This window comes from Sceloporus occidentalis, unplaced genomic scaffold (assembly GCF_023333645.1).
Source record: "Sceloporus occidentalis isolate IW3139 unplaced genomic scaffold, rSceOcc1.0.p SCAF_2, whole genome shotgun sequence".
In the NCBI taxonomy this organism is placed as follows: domain Eukaryota; kingdom Metazoa; phylum Chordata; class Lepidosauria; order Squamata; family Phrynosomatidae; genus Sceloporus; species Sceloporus occidentalis.
Window position 1 is genome coordinate 110,093,877 of NW_028316982.1, and position 24,012 is coordinate 110,117,888.

The 24,012-nt window shown below is 39.8% G+C and overlaps 1 protein-coding gene across 5 annotated transcripts in view; it reads right to left on the reverse strand.

The window, feature by feature from the left end:
- Positions 1–24,012, reverse strand: part of GRID1 (glutamate ionotropic receptor delta type subunit 1) — an 859,069-nt gene that overhangs the window by 125,152 nt on the left and 709,905 nt on the right. For 4 of the 5 annotated variants that reach the window (XM_089510586.1, XM_089510584.1, XM_089510589.1 and 1 more), the window contains exons 7-8: positions 19,353–19,514; positions 18,288–18,407 (exon numbers count right to left, since the gene is read on the reverse strand). In XM_089510586.1, the coding sequence (XP_089366712.1) occupies positions 18,288–18,407; positions 19,353–19,514 (282 nt within the window). The remainder of the gene's footprint in view (positions 1–18,287; positions 18,408–19,352; positions 19,515–24,012) is intronic. The other variant, XM_089510585.1, reaches the window with a different exon arrangement.

Genomic DNA, 24,012 nt, shown 5'->3' on the forward strand with positions numbered 1-24,012 from the left:
AATGGCTGCCTGAGCTGAAGCTGGTCATATAAGATGCATGTTGCTTTCCATTATTTCTTGATCCCTCCAGACTCTGCCTTCCAATATTTCATTATCCCTTTGCAGGAGAAAAATTGGATCCAGTAAGATATGCAACATGCATAGATATTCACTCCAAAATCAAGTGGAAGCTATCATCAGTAGATGATTCTTATGTTAATGCAGGAGTGTGGGTGAACTAGCATATAAGCTCATACTGTTTGTTTTTAAGCTCTCCACACATATTACTGTGATAACTAATAACATCTTCCCAATCATTCACCAATTTACTTAAGCTTTGTCCACTCAGAAGATGAGGGCATGGGTCAGAACCTCTATGGAAGCTGAGAACGTTTCATCTGGGGTTGCACACTATTTTACCCTAGTTTAGGGGCTATGTATGGACCATAAAAGTCCCTCAGTCCCCACTTGCTGGGAAGCAGCCACTCTGGTGGAAGGGGATCCTTCACCTGTCAATTGAGAAGCTGTTGACTGCCATGATTTCTCATACTCAATGGTCCTGTCTTTTGGAGAGTGGTTACACTCCAGTGATTTTTGCTGAGTTTTTTCCCCCATGCAGGCCAAAATGTGCTGGGCTACTTTAAAAGGAATGAACAGTTGACCATTATAGAGTATGTGGGAAATGTGATGTATAATTTGCTATAGCTTGTTTGTTTTCTATTTTTTACATGCTTTTCAGTACTGTCTTCACTATGAGGGAGAACTGTGACAGGGATCCTGTTTCTGACTGTCATTCTGGAGCTCATCCATGGGAAGGGATAGACATGACAGTGAATTGCTTTCTGATTGACAGGGGAACAGACCCCCATCAATTTCTGTGGCTGGTTTCTGGTATTTGGGGATTGGGAGGATTGGGCAGGGATCCACTTGACTGCATTGTAATTACAGTGCTCACACATAAATAAATCCTATACAGGATTCCTGGTTATGGTGTTATTCAACAAATGGGGGAGTTTTCCCACCATGTCTCCTTCCTGGACCACTGGAATTGCAGGCAACCTTACAATGAGAGAAGGTTACCTTATATTAGGAGATGCAAGGGAAGAGAGGTGTGGTGGAGCAAAGCCTGAAAACAGAAATCTGAACAGGCAATACAGCCACAACATACAGAGCTATAGAGCTGGAACAAACAGGCAGGTATTTGTTTTCCAAGAATACTCTGAGTTTGATATCACAAAATTTTCTCAGAAGTGGAAGTCAATGGGGTACTTGATAACCAAAGTCATTCAAGCAACCCAAGAGCACATCATAATTACATATCCTCCAATATTTCACAGATGAAAACCAGCCAAATATCTTCAGTGTGTGGTTACGCTGGCAAAAGCAATTAGTGAAGAAATATAGAACAGGTAGGGAATACTGCAGCACTTTGCTTTTTCTGAGTCTACTGGGAAAGGCAAAATTTCTCCCTTTCCCCCCAGTGAGTTAACTGAGTGCAAACTTCTATACTTTGAATTCAATTTGTAGCAATTAAAGTAAACTGGGGACAAAGGGGAGAAAAAGGAGAGAGAAAGGAAGAGATTTTTAAAGCAGTTACAAAAGTAGGAAGACAGAATATTAATTGGAACTGTCCTTCTCAAATTGGGACAGTTGGAGAGTATGTAGTTAGGGAATTTTTGACCTACACTACTTTTTTTGTGAAGTAAACATATGCCAGTTATGTCAATTTAGCCTCATAATGTTGATCATAGGGAGATGATGCTATGGCCCTTACCAATAGGACTAGGTCAAAGTTGGAGAAAGTTACTTTGTTATACTACAACTCTTAAGACTCCCTACCAGCATGGTAATGCTGGTTGACGTTTCTGCAAATTGTAGTCCAAAAAAGAAACTTTTTCAGTCTCTGGACTAAATAGATCTTCAACCTAATCCAGCAGAGTTCTAAGGTTCTAAGAAAGTTCTAAGGTTCTAAGAAGGTTCTAAAATATGTATCAACAACATATACAGGGTGACACATGGTGGGAAGCAGTGATGAAGCTGGGGCATGCATTTAACAAACTATTGACCTATACTGAGAAGTTTGAGAGTCATGTTCTTTTTACTCTGACAGTAGATATAAAGAGATATATAAAAAAATCAAACAGAGAAAGACATGGTGTTAATTTCCCTAGATGAAGATGTTGTGTGAAAAAGGCAGCAATTTAAATTAGTCTAAAATGTACTGAATTAAATTTTGAGGAAATTAAATTTACTAAGTCATTTTAATTACAAAGCTGCCCTTTCTGTGCATGTTTATTGGGGCCAAGCAGCTTTCTGAAGATAATGCCTACTGATTCCATCACAGCAGGGTTTCTTTCCAAAGTGCGTGCACACACACACACACCAAGTTGCAAACACACTCAGAGCAACTGTCTAAGCTCATGAGTTAGTGAAGAAGAAGTTAGAAACAGTGTGTTGTGCAAAAAGCACTTAAACTGTACAGCCACCATTAAGGAACATGTTTGGCAGAGGAAACCTAGACATTACTGTGGGTTAAGGCAGCCAACAAAATATTTAAACATGAGATCCTGCTTTGTTTAGCATGTTGGATGTTATGTATCCAACATTATCCAGCTTTCATTCTACCCCAAGGATTCAGGATAACTGTAGCAGAATGGGTAAGAGGATGACAACAAAATCCTACACATCTATTCACTGAAGCACTTCTATGGGTCTAAATCCTCTTCAGTCCTAACTAGAATAGACCCAATGAATATATCAGATTTATCTCTGTGTTGACTCACCATCATTGAAAAATTGACAGAATGGGTTCGTTCTAGCTGAAGTTAACCAACAGGATGGCAGACACTGTCTGACTTGTGATCCAGGATTCTCTAATCACCGCCTCAATGGAGATGAATTACTGTAATTCATGAATAACCTCAGGCAAGCAATTGCCTCAACCCCATATATCTAGTCTTAGAATAATACAGTCATCAGCACTCCACTCATGGATTTATTAAAACTAACTAGAGCATAATTGGGGCATAAAGTTCTTATGGTGTAATTGTCATGCTATATGACAATTTATTTCAGTTAACAATCAATCAATCAATCAATCAATCAATCAGCAAGCATGCCATAGCACAGGGAGATGGAGATGGGAGTATACCTATGTTTTATTTTTACTTGACACAGAATAAAATCAGAATGCAGTGCTTCTAACACCATTTGTATCATTGTTTCATGGACTATTTTGTTTTGACATGAGCTATTAATGCCCATGATATGGGCTGCAAAATACCACCTTTCCTTTAGTTTTTAGTTACTGGTTAGTAGAAACTGCGTATGAAACCGGTATTTTAAGCAACTATAAAACAATCAATCATTTGCAGCAGCCAAGATAGTGCAGTGAATCTGTAATGAATTACATTTTTCTTGCGTACTAGTTTTGAGTAGCTTTCAGCTGGAAACTGTCTGAAAGCTAGTCATACAATTTTGTCAGTATAACATGGTTTGCTTATTAAGTACTTTATGAGCCACTGAGCTTATTCCAGACAAGAAGGGACAGATGAAAATGTGAAAATGCGAGTGGTGGAGTCAAACCAGTAGATCCAAGTATTCAACTTACTGGGGTACAAGACAAAATTCCCACTCATTCTCACTTCATTTACAGCAACTTTCTAGACTGTAGTTTCAACCTTGACAACACTGGCTGCCTCCAGTTTATTTGAGGCCTGTCTTCCAGCAGTTTTCTGCCACATGTCCTGCCACTCCCTCTTGATCTGACACCTGAGGCAGCCACCTCAGGCTGGCTAATGGTAGAGCCAACACTGTTCCTACATGGCAGGAGGGGACCCACAGTTGAAGATGACTGGCAAGATACTTTATCTATTAAGTATCATGTCTCTATAATAAATGAGACAGCCAGCATGCTGTAGTAGTTTGAACATAGGATTTGGACTCTAGAGATCAGAGTTCAATTCCCAGTTCAGCCATGGAAACCCACTGGGTGATCTTCCACAAGTGACACATTCTTAACCCCAGAAAAGCCCATGATAGGTTCACTACATCAGAAATGACTTGAAAGGCATACAAGAACAAACAATAATCAATTAGGAATCTCAGAGCTGTTTCACTGAACTCAGAAACCTTAGTACATTGTGAAATCAAAATTCTGGAATTTGGATCACCAATAATTTACTGTGTGAAATTATGCAAGGGATATAGTCTATGTTTCATCTATCTGTAAAGGGAAGTATCATATGTAGTTTACTAGAGATCTCCAAAACTGTAAAGGCTTAAGATTCCATCTAATCTTAGAAGCTAAACAGGCTTACCCTGGTTAGTACTTGAATAGAAGGCTGCCAACCAATATTAGGTGCTGTACACGCTATTTCAGAGGAATTAACTGGCAAAACTACTCCTGTATATTCCTTGCCCATGAAAAACATATGAAGGTCATCATAGTCGACAGGCAATTTGAAGGCATCATTTTTGATAGGAGAACCAGGTTTGATGTTCACTTATTGGTTCAGCAACTGTAAATTAAGTGGTTTCACTTTAAAATGTGGACCAAATGAATTTCTCCCTACTTTCTTATGAAAAACTTTCTCAGGTCTTAATAGAAGATGACTTTCCAAGATCCTTTCTAGGGTATTCAGCACATGCTGTCATTACTGTTTTAAGTTTCCCCCTTCAGTGCTGTTGTCTAAGAATCTGCTCTTTTTCAAAAAATGAAACTTCTGAAGAATGTGATGGATGCTACAGACATTTTGCTGAAAGCTACATCATGCTGATGGTGTTGCAATAAAGTAGCACATCTGATTGAAAAGAAGAGGAATCATGCTAAGACCTACAGATGCTGACTCGCACAGCTCCTATTCATTTTAGTAGGGTTTGCAGAAGAGGCAGTCTCTGTAAAGTTCATAGATTTTTCAGACTGCGTTAAGCTTAGCAGTCAAGCAATCTGATAGCATACAAAGAATTTAATCCAACCTATGACTGAGCCCAACTGCATTATCAGGTCATCTTCAATTTCTCTCTTCTCACCTCCCACCACCACAAAATATACAGGTTATTGTTGACATCTGTTGCCTTCCTTTTCAACACAGTAAAAAAAAAGTTGCTTTCCCATAAATATCTGTCTATGACTATCAGGTGTATGTGACTATTGGGTGCAAATGCCAGATCCAGATGTTTAACCCACTGTAGTCACTCCAAATACTATTTCAAAGCTGTTAACACATGTCATTCTTGGGTATCCTGGTAATTGTCATTCTCACAACAAAACTAAGAAGGTTTTTTTTAAAAAAGTTATATCCACCTGTTAAAACTGTAAGTCTGAGTCAGTATTTTAGTATATGATACATGAATAGCCTCTCTTCATAGGAAAAGCAACATGGATTCCAGAAAAAATGTTTGAACACAATATCAGCAGCTTATCATGGGAATACATTTTGGAGTTCTACAAATCACAGCAGTTAGTGTGATGGAATTCGATTAATAATTGCTCAATGACATATCACACTACTCACATGAATAGATCACTCAGATATGCTGAACTGAAAAAATGTGTGGTCAGCTGTACATGTTAATTAGCCTACAAGTTGAGCTTACACACGGTTCTGTACTCAAAAGAAGCAGAGGACATGGCTTGGTGTATATGAGAGAGATTTATACGCTCTGAAGAGAAACCAGAGTATATTGCAATACTGAAATTTTGTGATTGGTTTTAAATATATATTATGCGAATGGCCTTTGGCTTAAACATTAATAAACTTATAACTTATATGAGAGAGAAGAACAACATTAATTAAGGTTTGGAAACATATCCAGGAGTAGCTGTGTTGGCCATGTAGGAAAGTATTGTAACATCTAAAATCCGCAAAACAGAGGTGCTTTACAGACCGCCCAAAAGGGCGGTCTGCCGGAGCCTGTGTTTGCTGCACGAGGGAACTGCAGTGGACAAACCGCACAGTTCCCCAAGCACAGCAAGAAGAACCCGCAAAAAGTGGGTTCTTCTTGCGGCACCATTGTGATGTTGCAAGGCACCAATGGCGCCTTGCAGCGTCACTAGGGCGCCGAGATGTGCGGATGCTAGGCATGTGTCACATCAAAATGGCGGCACCCATCTTTATAGGGCACCACCATTTTGACACCCTCGTTACGTGCAAGGGACAAGGCACGTTAGGAAGTGCCACCCCTCGCACGTAACAACCGTGCCCAATAGGCAGTGATACCTTTTTTGGGACAACCAAAATTGACAAAATACATGTTGCAAGCTTTCAGAGTTCTACTGGCTTCTTCATTAGGCAAAGGTGTTAAAAATTAGGCTTGTGATTAACATTAAGTGAGTGTGTGTGTGTGTGTGTGTGTGTGTGTGTGTGTGTACTGTATATATTCCTATTGATAATGTATTGTTGCATGCCATCAAAGTCATAATGCAAACCACTGATGATAGTACTATTTGGCAGGTAAGACCCATAAAGAGTTAGGCCTGTTACAGACTGGCCTGGCCCTCTGCTCCAGCCTGGGGCTGATTTTAAGGCTCGGAAGCATGGAGCATCTGCACACTCCCGAGCCCTACCGAGCTGTCTGGGTGCCATAATGGCTCGCCCCTGTCCACATGGGGAGACTCCATGATGATGTACACGTGGAGCAGCATCCAAATGGTGCCATGCCATGCATACATCATCAGCGCATGCGAGGGCACCAATGGCAGCCCGGGCACATCCCAGAAAGAACCTGCTAGAAGCTAATTCTTTTTACTCCTCACGGAGGCTGCACCGTTTGGTTGGTGCAGCCTCCATCCAAGGTAAAAATGGGCAGCTGCAGGCTGCCCTTTTAGGGCGGTCTGTCCAGCCCTTTATTTCCTATCAGAGAGGGAAACTGCTGAATCAACGTACCTTTCTTGGAGATGTGGCAACAAGGTTTGTCAAGATGAGCACTTGCACTTTGTAATTTACCATGCCACCTTTTACTGCATTTTAAAACTCATAGAGGCAAAGGAGCATCCAAGTATACAACACACCATAGAAGCAGAGCCTATGACTTCTACTCCTGTTACTCCTTTACTGGCTTCCATTATTAGTATTAGAATGTTTTTAATGATTTTTTTTCCAGAATATTAATCAAGCCTTTTTTAATTGGAGTTGATAATGGAATGCATACTTATTTATTTTTGAGGCTATTTTGGTATTAATGTTTCACTGTAATATGGTATGAAGCAGAAAATATTAAAGCTACTCTTCTCTTTAACAATAATAAATTTAATTATTGAACTGTGAATTATTAAATGAAGCTCTTTTGTGTTTGCTTGTAGTGTTCTAGTAATGTCCCAGTCTATTTAACTCAAATATATTTAGATTATTTCATTAAACTTCATATTTTTGTATAGTTAGCTGATTGGGTATATTTTTTTTCTTTTTAAAAAACTTTTAAAATTTCACATGTCCCATAATCACAGGCTTAATATTTGATAGTGATAATGATAATAATAGTGAGCAGTAATCAGACAGACAGATTAGGAATGTAATTCTTCACTGTTTTCATTCTCAAAGAAAGCAACAAGTAAACTCAGCAATTTTCTTCCCACTATAAGGAATTCTGTGAAAACTGCAATTTTAAAATACTATTTGCAGTTTGGGACTTAATTGTGCACACATTTATTCTGAACCAAATTTACACACTGTTGTACAGAGACAGCATTTTCTGTGCAGAAAACACGATTTTTACACAAAAAGTGTGCAAATTTGGTGCGGAATAAGTCCTGCTCTGTGAAGATTCTCAGTACAGGAACCCCTTGTCAGGTTTTCAAACATTTGAGAAACATATTGTTCCATTTTTCAAATGTTTCCATCTATAAAACAGACAGAGATCTTGTTTTCAGCAAGATGATTATATCATTGTTAGCCCAAATCCTCCTGAATAATGGGTTGTGGTGGTGGTGGTGGTGGTGGTGGTGGTGGTGGTGGTGATGATGATGATGATGATGATGATGATGGTGATGATGATGATTTCTTAATTGCCTCTCCCCACAGATCAAGGTTGGGAGCAACAACGTATTAACAAATACATAATATCACTTAAAAACACAACATTAGTTAAAAACACACATCATTTAAAAAGGACAGATAAGATACATACATATTAAAACCATCCACAAGCTCAGGAATCACATAACTAGTTAGTATGCCAGAGTCTCATTTGTTATCAGAAGTAACCAGACAAATTACTCCACCAACTTAGAACGGCCATGCACCACTACCTACAGAATCGAGAAAGAGCTATCAACCTGTCACTCCTTTTCACATCTGAGCCAGGTGAGGTTTCCTGTGTGCCTACATATATATTCCTATCCTATTTATCAGTAAATTTTCTTTGCTGCTGAATAACATTTTTTAAAGAAAGTTTTGATTCCCTCATACATTACTGCATTATTAACAATCTTTCCCCTTGCTTTCCAGAATTATAGACTCAAGGATATCAACCTGCCAAGAATTGCATGAGCATTGGCATCTTAATGTATGTCATAAACCCCCTCTCTGCAAAGAAAAACACATCACCAAATTACACAGAAGGAAGATTAAAGTAGGACAGCATGCATCCCTTTAATGCACACAAAGTTTTCTGTAACATCAGTTTCAGGATTCATTAGTTTTGATGGTAATAATTTAAAGTTACTGTCAAGAGAATGTATGTGGGAAGGAAGCAGATTTGGAAAAAAAAATGATGAATCCTATAATCATGTGCAGTTTGGAGGTAATATGTCATTAATACGTCAAGAATTTGACGCGTACTAAAAACGGAAATTCTGACTCAGACTCTAGCAGTGTAAATCTAGAGTAGTGCCAGTGAAGTCCTGGGCTTCTGAAAGAAAAGGAACTTGGCTCTAAATGGTAGTTATTAATAATTGCATTGGCAAGTGCAAAATATGTTTCTCTCTCTCTTCTTTATTTATTTTTTTTTAAATCAGGCATCAGACTGATGATTAAATGAAATGGAGGAAAAATGTCTAGTGATACTGATGGAGCATTAGGAGCAGCACTTCACTGACAGCAGGCCTTTAAATAGAAATAAGAGTCTTTCAGAAGAGTGTCACCTGAGGAGTGAGATCAGTGCTCCTCCAGTGCCCTAACACTGGGTCCTAAAATCTGTAGTGCTATATAACATAGAGCACAGACACAGAATGGTAGTTGAAGCTGTTTGCATTAATCTTCAGTGACCTGAATAGCATGGCAGGGCCAAATTGTCCCAGGCCCCATTCACACTATGAAAACAATCCGGGATCAATCTTTGTTGTTCACACATGTCCCAAATGCACTCAATGCACTTTTGAGGTGGCTGGCAAAAAAAACTCCATTTAACCCACGATATTCGACACTAGGTTTTTCTCTGAGTTTTCCTGATAGATCTGCATCGTTCCACGTATTTGGCAGTGTGAATAAGCTTCCGAATTGATTCGGATTGCTCTGTATCGTCCAAAGGAATGGAGGTGGCTCCATTTTATCTTGAAACGATAGCATGCATAAATAACAAGGGGGTTACAATGACTCGAAGACATTCACAATCCCAAAACAAAATGGAAATAACAAACTCAATATGCATCAGCATGTTGATCCGCATCTCCTCAGGACAAAAAAAAATGAGTGTGAATCCCCGCCTCCAATTTAGCTTTACAGTTTTATTCACCGAAAAAGCAAAGGGCTGAAGAAAGGGAAAGACTGCCAAATATGTGAAGGGAAAGATGCAAATCTCTTCTACTTTATGCTGTTCTGTAATCTGTAAAGTAGCCCTTCCTGAGGGTGTGGAAGAGAATTATGTTTGACTGAAATGTTTGACTGAAATCCTTGAGCCCTGAGATTGCAGATCTGCACATGGTCCTGTTTTATTTGGCCTTAAGAATAACATCTTGGAGAGCAGTTAGGGCATTGTGGAGGATCATCAACAAATGGAAGATAATTTGAAAGCCTCCTTAGTCCAGACAGACTCATCCAAAACTTTCACACTACAGAATGTAAGTTAGTTCTGGGAATGTAGGAATATGAGAGAAAGTATTAACTAGACTCATCCAAAATGTTCAAAATAGTAGGTCATATGATATCCATTAGAGCTCACAATAAAAGTCCTCTCACAGTCACAGTTCAGTTATAAAATCATAGAACAGTGCTGGCTAAAAGAAAATGGTAACTCAAGACTGAAACAGACTGGTAGCTTCAGCAGGCTTCAAGACAGCTTGGGGGCATGGCGTTTACATGTGCCATGCCCCCAAGTCACTCAGAACCAGTGTCTGTGATTACAGGCCGGGTGGCTTCCAGGTGACTTGGGGTCATGGCATTTAGACAGCATGTGCCCAGAGCTGGTGGAAAGCCGGCTCTAGAAGCAAAGGGGTGGCTTTTTTCTGCTTCTTTTTGGGGTGGGTGCTGTCTGGATTGGGGCCATGGTGTGTGGTTGCCACGGCCCCAATCCAGCCTTAAATGGGGCGGCTCCAAGATGTCCCATCAGGGCTGTCTGTTTTGCCCCGCAGTTTTCTAGGCAACTGGATAACTCTCTGTCTCTTTCACCAGTGAGAGAAAGGCACAAATACTTTCTGCTTTCAAGGCAGTGCTTTGTTATTATTGGGGTAGTAGGAGAAGAAAGACTGACAGATATTTGTCTGAGTGCCTTGGCAATCTGGGGCCCTTTCAGACTATATGATTAAAACTCTGTAATTCCAGTTTAACTGGAATTAAAACATTATATGGAGTCCTCAACTAGAAAGTTTTAGTGTTATACCAAACTACAAATCCCAGGACTCCATATGATGTCTCTATGGCAGCTAAAGTGGAATCTCTGTAAGGTGAAATGACCCCTTAAAACCCTATCTTCTTCTGTTGTGTTACAGATTGCTTCTTCTGCAACTGACAAGTCTGCAAACTGAAAAGGTTTGTTCATTTTTTGCCCCGACCAGCAGGATCATTCTCTACAGCTGGAATTTCCTTCTTTTTCTATGAGGTTTGGCCAAATCAATGAAGTATTGCCAAATCAGTAAATAGGTCCAAGAACAAATGAAGCCTAAATTACTATCCTGAAGCTATCATACCTTGGACATATCATGAGATAATGTGACTCACTTGAAAAACAACAACACTTGGTAAAATAAAAGACTGTAGGAAAAGAGAAAACCACATTGCAGGTGGAATTGATTTGATCAAAGAAACCACAGCCCTGGCTTTGCAAGACCTACGTAGGACTCTAGGTCCAAGCTGACTTCACAGCACACAGTAGCATCAGATGACAAATTAACAATTTTCCTCAGGACTCCTGATGACATACGCTCAGTTATGGGAAACAAAAATTTGCAAAACAGTTGTGCAAATTTCCTCTGGATGAAGGAGAAGTGGGTAGTATGGATGTTGTTGGCTAGCTGGTGTATTATTGCAAAACATTTCATGAATGCTCTGAATGATTCTATTCACCTCTATCTAGAAAGTGTTCTAAGATATATCAAGTAAATTGTGGTGATTGCATTGCAATCACATAGTCAAGGTTATGGATCACTTTGCAGTATAAGTTATTTCCTCGCCTCATGCCAATTCCCCGAACTATCCAGAGATGTTATGTTTGCATAAATGAGAGAGAGCAGGTGGCTGGAGGATTTATCTCCTTCCTAGTATATCATCATATCCTATTTGTGTTGTCAGCAGAACTGTGATAAATCAAGAGCATCACAATTTTGCAATACTGTAGTAAAAGGGATTAGTTCATTACTGAAACCAAGAGGTTATGACTTAAGTCCTGCTGGTAAATGTCATGGAATCCTACTACAAAAAAGTTTTTTTCTAGAGGGTTTCCCAGTCTTCCAGAGCAGCCTTTTTGCATTTGGCAGCCTGAAATAGGAGACCATCCCTAAAAACTTGCTGGATTCTAAAAGTGTTTTACCAGCTATGTCCAATGCTGGATACAACCCCATCTTACCCTGCCAATTTGATCCGGTTTGTTTTTTTTTTACTAAAGAAAGTCATGTCAGCCAAGAATTAAATCTCAAAAAAAGTTTTGACAGCACAGATTTGTATGCCTAAAACTAGACATCATCATTCGGAGGCCTCAGAGCCTAATCTGATGCAATGAACAGTACTACTTTCTCTTCCTTGGCATTATCCCAGAGGCATCAGGCATGCTTGGAGGGAGTAATGATCATTTAGCTGGACTTGCCAGCAGCACCCTGAAATGAAGGCTAGCAGTCTGACAGTGATAAAAATAAAAACTCTACATAAAGCTGTAGCAGCATTACAAAACATTCACTTAGAAAATAAATTAAAAACAGCAGAAGCTAAACCAAACATCAGAAAAATAATTTAAAACCATGAAGATAAAACTACCAAAAAGCATAGCACAGCAGCACAAAATATCAAATTTAAATGGCATATTCCTGATACCAAAAAGGTAAAGCAAATGCCAGGTAGGCGTCACCAGCGAAGATATTCAACAATGGTGGGCTACTACCCAAAATACTTCCTCCCAAGTAACCACACACACTTCACCACACAAGGACATTTGGAGCAGACAGCATGATAGAAGCTTCATTGTTCTTGACATGTACAATCACACAATATTGTTTCTGTTCAACAGCTGTAGCAGATTTTGATACATTTTGGAGATGATAAAAACCTGTTTGACCAGAGACAACCATACAACAAATACATTCACAATATATAATGACCTAAATATCCTAAAGGCAGCGGATCCTATTTGATCTTGGAAGCTAAGCAGGATCAGCCCTTGTTAGTACTTGTACAGGAGACTGCCAATGAATACCAGGCACTGTAGGCTATATATATATATATATATATATATATATATATATATATATATATCAGAGAATAAAATAGCAAAACAACTTCTGTGTATTCCTTGGCTAAGAAAACCCTATGAAATTCAGAGGGTTGCTATATGTTGACTGGTGACTTAAAGGTGCACATGCATGCACACTCGCACACACAGAGAGAAAAAACAGCACCTCTGTCACACCATTTTCACACTCTTAAAATTCTTTTTCATCCCCAGGGATAAAGAGTGATATGTTAGAGTCAGTAAAAGGTATGCAAGATGATGTTTCTATCTCGCCAGGACTCTCATCAACAGGTTTTTGCAATACTATCAAAATAACATAACATAACATAATATAACATAACATAACATAACATACACACACACACACACACACACACACACAATCTTATCCAAAATGACTGGATGCCATAGCAGGATTCAAAAAAGCAAACTAGGGGTGAATTATAGGCAATGAAGGGCATGACTAGGGGGTGGGGCTCAATGGGAAGAGAAAGGAGAAGCCCAAGGTTTTGGGGTTTTTTAAAATAAATTTTAATTTTTTAAAAAATACATTTTTGAAAATAAAAAAATCTTTTAAATTTTATTTTAAAAAATCTCATCTTACCAAATTTTCACTTTAATCATATGAAACAACGTAACATAGATACACTCAGGCTGTACATATGATATTGCAATTTAAAGATATATTTTAATATTGCTAGTTGTTTATGCCATAACATTCAGTGACATACAGAAATCAGTACCAAAACCATTATAAAGGAAACTGTATGGTGTGTTTGAGAAGAGGTTGGGGGTGTGTGACATTTGCTGTGTTAATAGCAGAGGAAAATCACACTGATTTTTCTTCAAAGCATGGTCCACATTCTCCATTTAGAAAGAAATTCCTTGCCATTTTTCTTCTCAAAGGAAACAATAAGTAATCTTAGCAGTTTTCTTCCCATTGTAAGAAAGGCTAGCCTCAGTTTGGCGTTTACGCTGTGCAAAATTCATGCACAATTGTTTTGCCCAGAAAACATCATTTTCTGCATCTGAAACAATTCTGTACAGAGAATAACATTGTCACATAGAATACATTAACTGCTTTCAAGTCGACTTTGCCTATGGTGACCCTAGGAATGAGATACCTCCAAGTCACCCTATCCTCAACTGCGCTGTTCAGGTCTTGCAAATTCATGGTCAAGGCTTCAACTTTGTCCATCAGCTATGTTGTTTTCCCTTTTTCCTTGTTGCCCTCAACTTTACCAAGCATTATCATATTTTTAGTGAGCCCTTTCTTCTCATGATATAGCCAAAATAGGACAAAACATAATTTAATCACCTTTGTTATAGGGAGAGTTCAGGCCTGATTTCCTCTAAGATCCATTTATTGGTCTTTTTAGCAGTCACTACTGGGTGAAATTGCTACCAGCAGTGATTTCTGCAAGCTGCTTAGAAAAGTGTGAAGGGAAACAGTGGGGCAGATTTTAAGAGACAGATGATATTTCAAGAAAATGAAGCTTTAAAAAGTATACAAAATGGCATCAGTGAGTAACCAATAATAAATGTTATCACTCAGAACAGAATGTTTCTTGTCAAATACAGCATGTGTCTGAGATGGTAATTTTGGCACTGTTCCAGGTAGCCTGAAAAACAGCTGAGAGGGATGGATTTATAATAGGAAACAACATAAGATGTTGTAAAGAAAAGAAAAAGATACAAATAAACTATAGGATTTCACACAGGGGTATGTTTTAGCATTGGTCTCTTCAGGCAAACTGGAAACCAAAAGTGGGTTAAGTCCAACCTAGCTTGAATTGCATGTACCTGCTATGGCCTTGGCTGTTACTAAAATGGACAGATAAATGCTCTGATAAGAGATTGGGAATAATTCCAAAAAGTGCAACCTCTAATTACAATAAAAATGTAGAGTGTACCAAGGGTTTCAGTGAGGAAAGGGCAACTGGCTTTACTTCCACACATCCTTGAACTTTACTTGAATTCAACACACCAATTTATCCTCTTCTGGTTGTTTCTCAATCTCCTCCTCTATTTGTTTCCTCAGTTATCCCTACTCCCTCTTTCAATTTCCTCCAATTAACTACTGGGTCCTTATTTTTCAAATAAGTCATTTTAAAAAATGCATACATCTTTTAAATACAGAAGCAAAATCACAAACTCCCCTGCATTCCTGTCCTACCTTTCTTACTAAGCATTAATTCTTTTCGCCAAAACATAAGCAGCCAGTGTACCTCTGAGACAGGAGCCCCTAATGTAAGTTGCTTTGACCCCAAAAGCTACTTACCTTCTCCCAAGGTTGAGAACTTGATTCTGTAAGGCTCTCTAGAAATCCACAGCCTAGGGGCTGAAAATAAAATTGCTGGATTCAAAACTCTTAATAAAGGAGAATTTTTGCACCTCCTGTGGCATGATGCAAAACAAAACACACATTGGCTCTGATCCTGTTGTCTGGTGCACCACATCAGGGCAAGTTTGGGCAGGAGTGTGGTGTGGTGTGGTAGCAGGAGTACAATGGCCATGAGTGATGTAACAATAAAGCTGTCTCTGTCAGGAGAGAAATGTGACCTGCCAGCTCCTGGACTGCCACTATGCAATACCAACAAAATCAAACTGAAGGTATTTTCTCTACATCCCTTCCACAACCTTCCAAATCAAACACTGAAATCATTTTTAAAATCTGCTCATCTTGGACTTATAAACAGGCATCCTGTATTGTTTAAATTTATTTAAATAATAATAAATTAAGAACCAGCATGATGCAGTGGTTTGAGTGTTGGACTATGATTCTGGAAATCAGGGTTTGAGTCTTGGTTCAGTCATGTAAACTCACTGGGGTGACTCCCTACAAAAGATAATGCTTGGTAGGAAAAGAGGAAGGCCACATTACAGCCGGATAGATTCAAGGAAGACATGGCCTTGAGTCTGGAAGACCTGAGCAAGGCTCTTGATGGCAGGGCAACTTAGAGGTCAGTTACCAACAACAAAGCCATTTAATTGGAATGTAATTTTAAAAGCAAATAACTATGGCCATCAGAATAAGAAATGCCTGACAATAGGAGTGGGGGGGGGGGGGGGAGATCAGAAAGGAAAACTAAATCAACTAGACCTGAAGGCCTTCTCCTGAAAAGTAAGATTTCTACCTCATTTTTGGATATTAGCATAGACAGAAAAAAAGCCCCCCCCATTACAAAACCCATTATTTTTATCCAGAAATGCATGCCTCTAGAAGAAAATTGCACATGAAAACCTCATAACAAGATGAAGTCTGTCCAGAAGAGGATAGCCAAAATCATCAAAGATCTGGTAGTCAAGCCTTATATGAGCAGAGACTTAGAGAGCTGGATATGTTTAGCTTGGGTAAGAAAAGACTGAGAAGTGACATGTTCGTTATCTTTAAATAACTGATGAAATGTCATGTAGACGATGGTGTGAGCTTGGTTCCAATTGCTGCAGAGAATAGAACCTGGACCAATGGCTTCAAATTACAAGAAAAGAAATTCCACCTAAACATTAGGAATCAATCCTTGATAGTAAGAACTTTTTACAGTGAAATAGACTGTCTTGGAATGTAGCGGACTCTCCTTATTTGAAGGTCTGCAAATAGAGTGGTGTTTCAGGAGTGCTTTAGGAGTGCTATGTATTCCTGAATGACAGGTGGCTTTTGTGGTCTCCTTCAACTCCAGAACTCCATGGTTCCATGATTCTATGTATTTTTGCTCAAATGAATCTCTCCACCAAAGTTGAGGAGTACAAATAATGTTCAAAAATTGTACAAAAATTGCATTCATAGACCAGGTAGAAAATTGCTGAAATTATCCATTCCTATATGCTTCCAAGATTTACAGTCTTAGTAAAATATTATACTCAAGACGTCCTATTCCTGTTATAACTTTCTCCTCTATCTGAACCTACTTTAGCATATGTTGCATGTCATGTAGCACCCAATAAATGTAGCACCCAACAAATGTGAAATATTAATATGCAACTTATTAAAAAGGCCACATAACTTTAAAAAAATAACAATTCCCACCACCTTCAACAATACAAGACTGTGAAATGAGTCCTACGCAAGGAGCAGGAACAATTGAGGGCTTGTCTACATGGGTTATTTCCCTTGAATTCCCCCTGGGCTCGCTGTGTCCTGTTCACATGATGCAGACCGAGATCCTCTGATTGGGTACAGATGATGTTCATGACACCTGCACCTGATTCAGTCTGAGAACCACTGAATGCCACCCCACTGCATACATGAGTTGCTCTGAGATCAGATCAAGATGATCACCGTTGACCTCAGTAGCAGCACTGGGTGATATGCTGGGGATTATGTGGGAAAGAATGGGGATTATTTGGGAATGAAACCAACCTTCATCACTGCAGATAAAGCACAGGTAAGAGGGGAGATTTGGGGAGAATTCAGGGCCAAAATACTCCAGGGGCAGCCTGGTGTATTCTGGCCAGTGAAGACAAGCCCTAAATCTTTGCCCAGCCTAATCTCAGAGCTCCGGATGTAAGCAACTGCAAGACTCTAAGCAAGCAGATGATTCTGTTGCTTGAGCCATCATCAGGCTCTGCTTATATATTACCTTCTAAGACACAAACTGCATGTTACATTGGAATTGTGCATACATACTATTAGCTGGATGGCTCCTTCTCTATTGAAAATCCTTGAGAATGGACCATTTACATTGGTGATGGGCAAGGGAAAAAGTGTTTAAACTTTTCTTCCACTCACTTGTAATACTTCTCCACACAACATTCTAGATATTTGTCTTTTGGGAAGGAGTAGTTCTGGGGCAAAAACAACTGACAGGGAAAGGGTTGGGTATTTTCTGTTTGCCCAAGTACTTAATAACAGAAGAGCATTACGCTAAGAATACTCAGAGGTGCAGGACAGCAGCCCCAATGCAATTATATTTGATTTATTTTTACCACAAGCAGTCCTGTGGGAGAATAACAAAACAAATACATGTCTGCAATTTACTACATACGGTAAATCTTTGAATACAGTATTTTTCTTTCTCTTATTCCTCACCATCCACCATCACTCTGTTCCTTGCCATTTCCTGGATTCTGCTGAAAGATTTTATAGAAACCAGAAATTTAATATCCCGCTTAGTTTCTAGACTAGGACAAGTCTTAGTTATACCAATTATGCTATAATTCACCTGGAAATCGCTGGGAGCAGAGTTGTACCATTTCTACTATTATGCTCAGAGAATCAGTATTGGAATATATTAAGGAATAACAGCCCATTTGAGAACAATTTGCTAGACTCCTTCCTGACAGTCTTAAATGTTATATTTCAAGATTTAAATGTGTGAGACATTAGAAAATACTATTTCCACAGCTAACGACTTTAGCACTGTGACTAAGACCACTTCTAATATTTGTTGGAAAATGATAGCATTTTCCCCAGATAAGCAAGCAGAGTGTTATTCTCCTCCAGTGAAAAAGGAAAAGGAGGAGGAGGGAAGGGGGAAAAGACAAAGCATTGTTACCCTCCGCACATCTTTGCCGAATGTTTCACTGTAGCTGGTTCCAAGTATTTCAAATTGGACATAGGGGTTGGCTCCATCTTCTCTGAATTCCATAGCACCTGTGAGTCCTGTGATATGACCCTAAGGAAACAGTTGCATCAGTTTTAAGATCAGAAAACAATCTGGCTTTCCAAAGCTCTTTTTATATACATATCTCAGTGACCTGCAAATGTGTGTGATTAAACTGAATGTAGCATTGTCCATTAAAAGCTCCCCAACTGAAAGTAGCATTGTCCATTAAAAGCTCCACAATCATCCACAATGGTCTGCAGACAAAGTGAACTATCAATACTTCTAAATGTTGTGTGAGAATTAAACCTGCACATGAAGAGCAAACAGAACAAAGCAAACAAAACAAAACAAATAACGCTACAACTTTATTTGGATTTAAATTAGAATTTTAACAAGGCCTTTTGAAGACATAGCACTTAATGACAATTTGTTTTCAGTATCTGAGTACCTCTATCAGAGATGGACAATGTTTAGGATGTGGGGCAATTTTATCCCCCTATCACCATCCAGTTGATCCACAGAGGTCTTAGTTGAGGTCCCTTGCAGCAGTCCTGGTGACTCAGAGAAGGGAGAGGAGGTGTGGGGCCAACACAACTACAGATTCATGTTGTGTTCTGTGAGCCTGCAACTCAGTTGGTTTATATTTTCTCTTGCCTTTCATAGTGGGAGAAGTGAGGGAGGAATGCAAATGACTCATGATTCGGCTAGTTCCTTGAGAAGTAACTCCATGAGACCTCAGATTAGTCTGTTTTGTTCTTCCCTCATCTTCTACAATTAGGAAAACACAGAGAGCATAAACCTGCCTAGGACTCAATTGGTGCCTTGAGGAGTAGCTCATAGAGGTGCCACTGCCTCAAGGTGTGTGTGCTTGGCAAAAATGAATTACATATACAGTGTAAATGCCTGCCAAGGAACATAGAAAATAGATATCTCCTGTGCCAACTAGAGTTTAGAGAACGTCCCCCTCCCCCAATTTATAAATCTGAAAATGTGTTTTCCATGTGCTTTTTGTACCTTCTTAATACTCTCCAGCATTGAACGGCCTCCGTTCCAAGGCTTAGTAGATTTCCTCATGCAATTCAAGCTTGCCATGCTGTGCCACTTCCTGTCCTCCAACTTTCTGTGAAAGGCATTGGCCAACATGAGCACACTGTCGTAGAGATAGAGGCTGGAGACCTGCAAACAGGGACAAAACCAACATGGTTTACAGGACTGAGAAACAAAAGCCAAATTGTAAGGAGCCTAGCAGAATGAGCGAAACTGGATCTGAAATATAATCTGAAAACATTTTGCCAAAAATGTCTGCATTCTGCAGTACAGTTAGTCTAGTAATGTGGACAATAAATCTGATCACAAAGCTCTAGAAGATTCAAAATAGATTACCCGCCAGTGGCACAAATATCCAAAATAGAATCTTAAGAAATCCTGTAGTAAGATCCTAATAACAGAGACCTGATGAATCAGTGGTATTGTAGTAAGGGAACACTTGTTTAAGTTCTACTGATTCAATAGATCTACTCTAATTAGAGCTAACAAGATTTTGGCCTAAGCGATTGATGCCTGCAGCTAATTCCTCTGTTCAACTTTTAATGTTGCCTTTTCATATTTGCTCTCTAAGAAGATAATTATGGGGGATCTTGTTATTCAGTCTTCATATTTTAGCTGCAGAGGAAACAGTGAAACCATTTCCATTTGCAGGCCCAGCCTACCCAACAGGCAATGTAGACAACTCACCTGAGGAACTGGAGGTTGGCAGATCTCACCTTCACTCAGTGGTGTCACTGGGGGGTAAGGGGGTGCAGGCTGCACCAGGTGGGCTCTCTTCCTATTTCTGTACAGGAGGGGCAAGCACACACCCTTCCCATTGCTCTGTCATGGGGCTTTCTCCATGGGGAGAAAATCCAGGGACAAAGTGGGGCACACTACGCCCTTTCTGTCCCCTCCCACTGACTCACTTACCTGACCACCCTGGGCAGTGGCTGGTCAGAGGAGGCAAGAGGAGAGGGCAACTGGTGGTAAGGGGGTAGGTGGGGGGCACATAGTTGGGGAGAGGGGTGCAGGTGAGCAAGTTAGCAAGTTAGCAGATGGGGCTGGGCAGCCTTCTGTCCCTTTATGGCAGCCCTCTGTATCAGGTGTCACCAAAGGTAGTGGCACCAAATGTTTTGCTTGAGGTAAGGTTGTATGAGGCACATTACAGACCACCCAAAACGGGCAGTCTGCCACCGCCGTCATTTGCAGCACGGAGGAGCCCCAGCGTACAAACCACGCGGCTCCTCTACCCTGCAAAAAGAAGCCCCAAAATGGTGCTTCTCTTTGCGGCGCGGTTATGATGCTGTCATTTGCGCTGCACGATGTACGGATGCAATGTGTCTGCTATGTCAAGATGGTGGCACCCGTGTGGAATGGGCGCCACCATTTTGTGCGTGCTCTGCACGTATTAGGGTTAGGGGCATCAGGAAGTGATGCCCCTTTTTAACCCTAGTACGCGCTGAGTGCGTACTTTATGCCCGTATGTAATGGGCCTGAGTTAAGTAGGATTTCAGGGGGGATTAGCACACTCTTTTTAAAGTGCCTTATCCCCAACAGGATAGAGACACGTTTAAATTTACAAATAGGTTATATTCACCGTGGCTGGCCGAATGCAGCCTATATACAGCCTGGATGCCAGCTGGGCTTATTTTGAGGATTTTCAAGAATGGGAAAATCCTATTTTTGAAAAGCTGCAGAATAAGCCCGGCTGGCATCCAAGCTGTATACGGGCTGCATTCACTGGCATTGGACTGTATACGGGCTGCATTTGCCTGGCCATGGTGAATGCAATAAAACTCATCTGTAAATGTAAGCGTGTCTCTATCCCATCGTGGATAAGGCACTCTAAAAAGAATGCACTATTCTCCAGAATGTCTGTGCCTGGCTAGCTCACCAAAGCATTGAGGCAATGGGAAAGGGAATATGTGTTCCGCTGTCTCTGGAAACAGTGGGACAATTTGTGCCACCCCCTACTTTTACTTGTCAAAGCTGGAGACAAATTTTCCCCACCTTCCTAAGGAAAATTAATATTCTGTTGGTACTTCACACCTGGTAATTCATTGTTGAGTTATCTTAAAATAGCAAGAGTGAAACGCAATCCAGAGTCACAAGGTGACTGCATAGTCTGCAGTGTATTTGTTTAGGCTAAAAATAAGTATCTTGCAATACTCAATAAAGAACTCTAGTAGGGCTGAAGTAATGTTTTACCATACACTTTTTGTGTGTGTGCTACATTCTTCTTCTTCAAATATTTATTGAACTGTCATAGTTGAATCTATATGTAACATATGGTGCCTTGGCAAGAATTCTCTTTTTGAAAACTATTTCTTCTCAAAATTTTAAATCATTCAAGAAGATGGATATACTTTAGCCACCAGTTTGTAGTTTGAGGTTACAGCCTTCTGACTTTCCATTTCCTTGATGTTTGCAGCTGTTAGGCTCTACTTTTATTCTTTTGTCACTGAGAACTATCAGTTCATTCTTTAATTCAAAATAGAATTTATGCATTCTCTTGGGGCAGAATTAACTTCTCCCCATATGGCTGTAGCATAAACCTTTCTATGTGTTTACATCCAGGGTAACTCTGAAGGGAGACTGTTTTTGCCACTGTATTCTGCTGGCCAGTCTCATTTTCTGACAATCATGACTAGAATTCAGTTATGGCTGTGATTTCTTCCAGTAAGTTCATTTTTCAGTGTCTGGGAAGATTATTTGGGGGTTGTAAATAAGGGTAAGCTACAATTCCCAAAGCAGGGGTTTACTATTTTCTATCATTTACATAACTTGGAGGAGTGCCGACAGGGGCTTTGGGCAGATCTTTGGGAAGCCTGGGGACCTGCAGAAGCAGCTGTTGACATCTAAATGCAATTTCCTTATCCCTGATTTAAAGACTTGAGAAAGAAGAAGGACCGTTATAAGGAGAAAATAAAGATCCTAAAAGTAACAGAATGAGAGCCAGCATGGGTAGCAATTTGAGTGTTGCAGTTCATCACTGTGAGACTTCAAGTCATTTCTGACTTATGGTGATCCTAAGGCAGACCTATCATGGGATTTTCTTGGCAAGATTCATTCAGAGAGGGGTTCCCTTTGCCTTCTTCTAAGCCCAGAAGAGTATGACTTGCCCAAGGTCACCCAGTGGGTTTCCATGGCTGAGTGGGTTTTGAACTCTGATCCCCATATTCATGGTCCTACACTAAAACCACTGTGCCATGCTGGGTCTCAGGGCTGGACTAGGACTCTGGAAAGCTATGGGTACAATCCCCACATTGAAACTCACTGGATCACCTCAGGTAAGCCACACTTTCTCAACCTAAGAGGAAGGCAATGAAAAACTTGTTCTCAATAAATCATGACACAGAAAACCTGGATAGTGTCACCATAGTTTGGAGTCTACCTGAAAGCACATAACAATGGCGATTATCACATGAGGGCTATTTACACTTTAATAGTGCTATTCTAAAGTTGTTTAGCAAGAATAATACAATTGCAAAATTGCAACACTTACTTTCACACGGTGTCCCAATAACAGGGCATTAATAAATTCACGAGCAGTCAAATAGCCCTTTTACATTCTGAACATTGAAAGAAAGGGATGTGACTGGAGATGGAAAAAAGGGGAATCTCTCACTGCTAAGGAACTCTCCTGTGACTCACAAGTGTGTCACAGGAAGTGATTCTGTTGAATGACACACTGGAGGACTGGGAAGGTTCAACTTATGTATGGAAGGTTTAATAACAAATCCTCAATGGCACTACTGAAATGTGATTGCCTTTCTCACATCTGCAATAGGGCTAATGAAGCACTATTGGCAAGCCATTAACACTTTTTGTCGTTAATGAGAAGTTGCACTAGCACAACGCTTCAATGAAGGGACAAGTACATTATGTGCACAACGTCATATGAAAATCTTCCTGTGATCACGCAAACATGACAAGAGCATAGTGCTTTTCTCCCATTTCCTATCCCCATGTGATAATCTCCAACAACAAAGGTAATAGGAAGGACTGTGTGCAAGATCCAATACGAAAAGTGAGGAACAGGTTTGTGCTTTTCATTTTGCACTGGTTAACTGTGACCATATCACATAGACAGAAGCATCACTATAAAGGCCACTTGAATATCTGCAAAATGGAATCAGTCTTTCCTATACATTCCCTTGTAATAGAGAATATATAAGATTTATGAACACAAGCAATCAATAATGTTAAGATATAGGTCATTTTATCATCATATAACTATCATATCCCTTTTCAACTTGGTGTTACAGCCAGCTTGACAATGCATTTTATGTTCAGTCTTACTCAGAACATAACTCGCAAACCATGTTACCTCATAGCTGAATCCAGACCCCTTATTTTCAATGAAGTTTACTCCCAGTTTCTTGTTGAGATGTGCACTAAGGGGAAACAGCATATTTTCTTTAACTTCTTTGTTATTTAATTTTTAATTTTCTTTGTAATATATTTCTTTTGTAAAATTTGAAATGAAATTGCAGGTGTTGGTTATTCCTGCCAGCCATCTTGTCTGCCAGTTTTCAGGGAGATTGGACAAAGTATCCCCATCTGAGAGACAATTAGAAGGTGGATGATTTCCAATAACCTCATATTGCTTATACGAGGAGGAAAATATCCCATCAAGCTGACA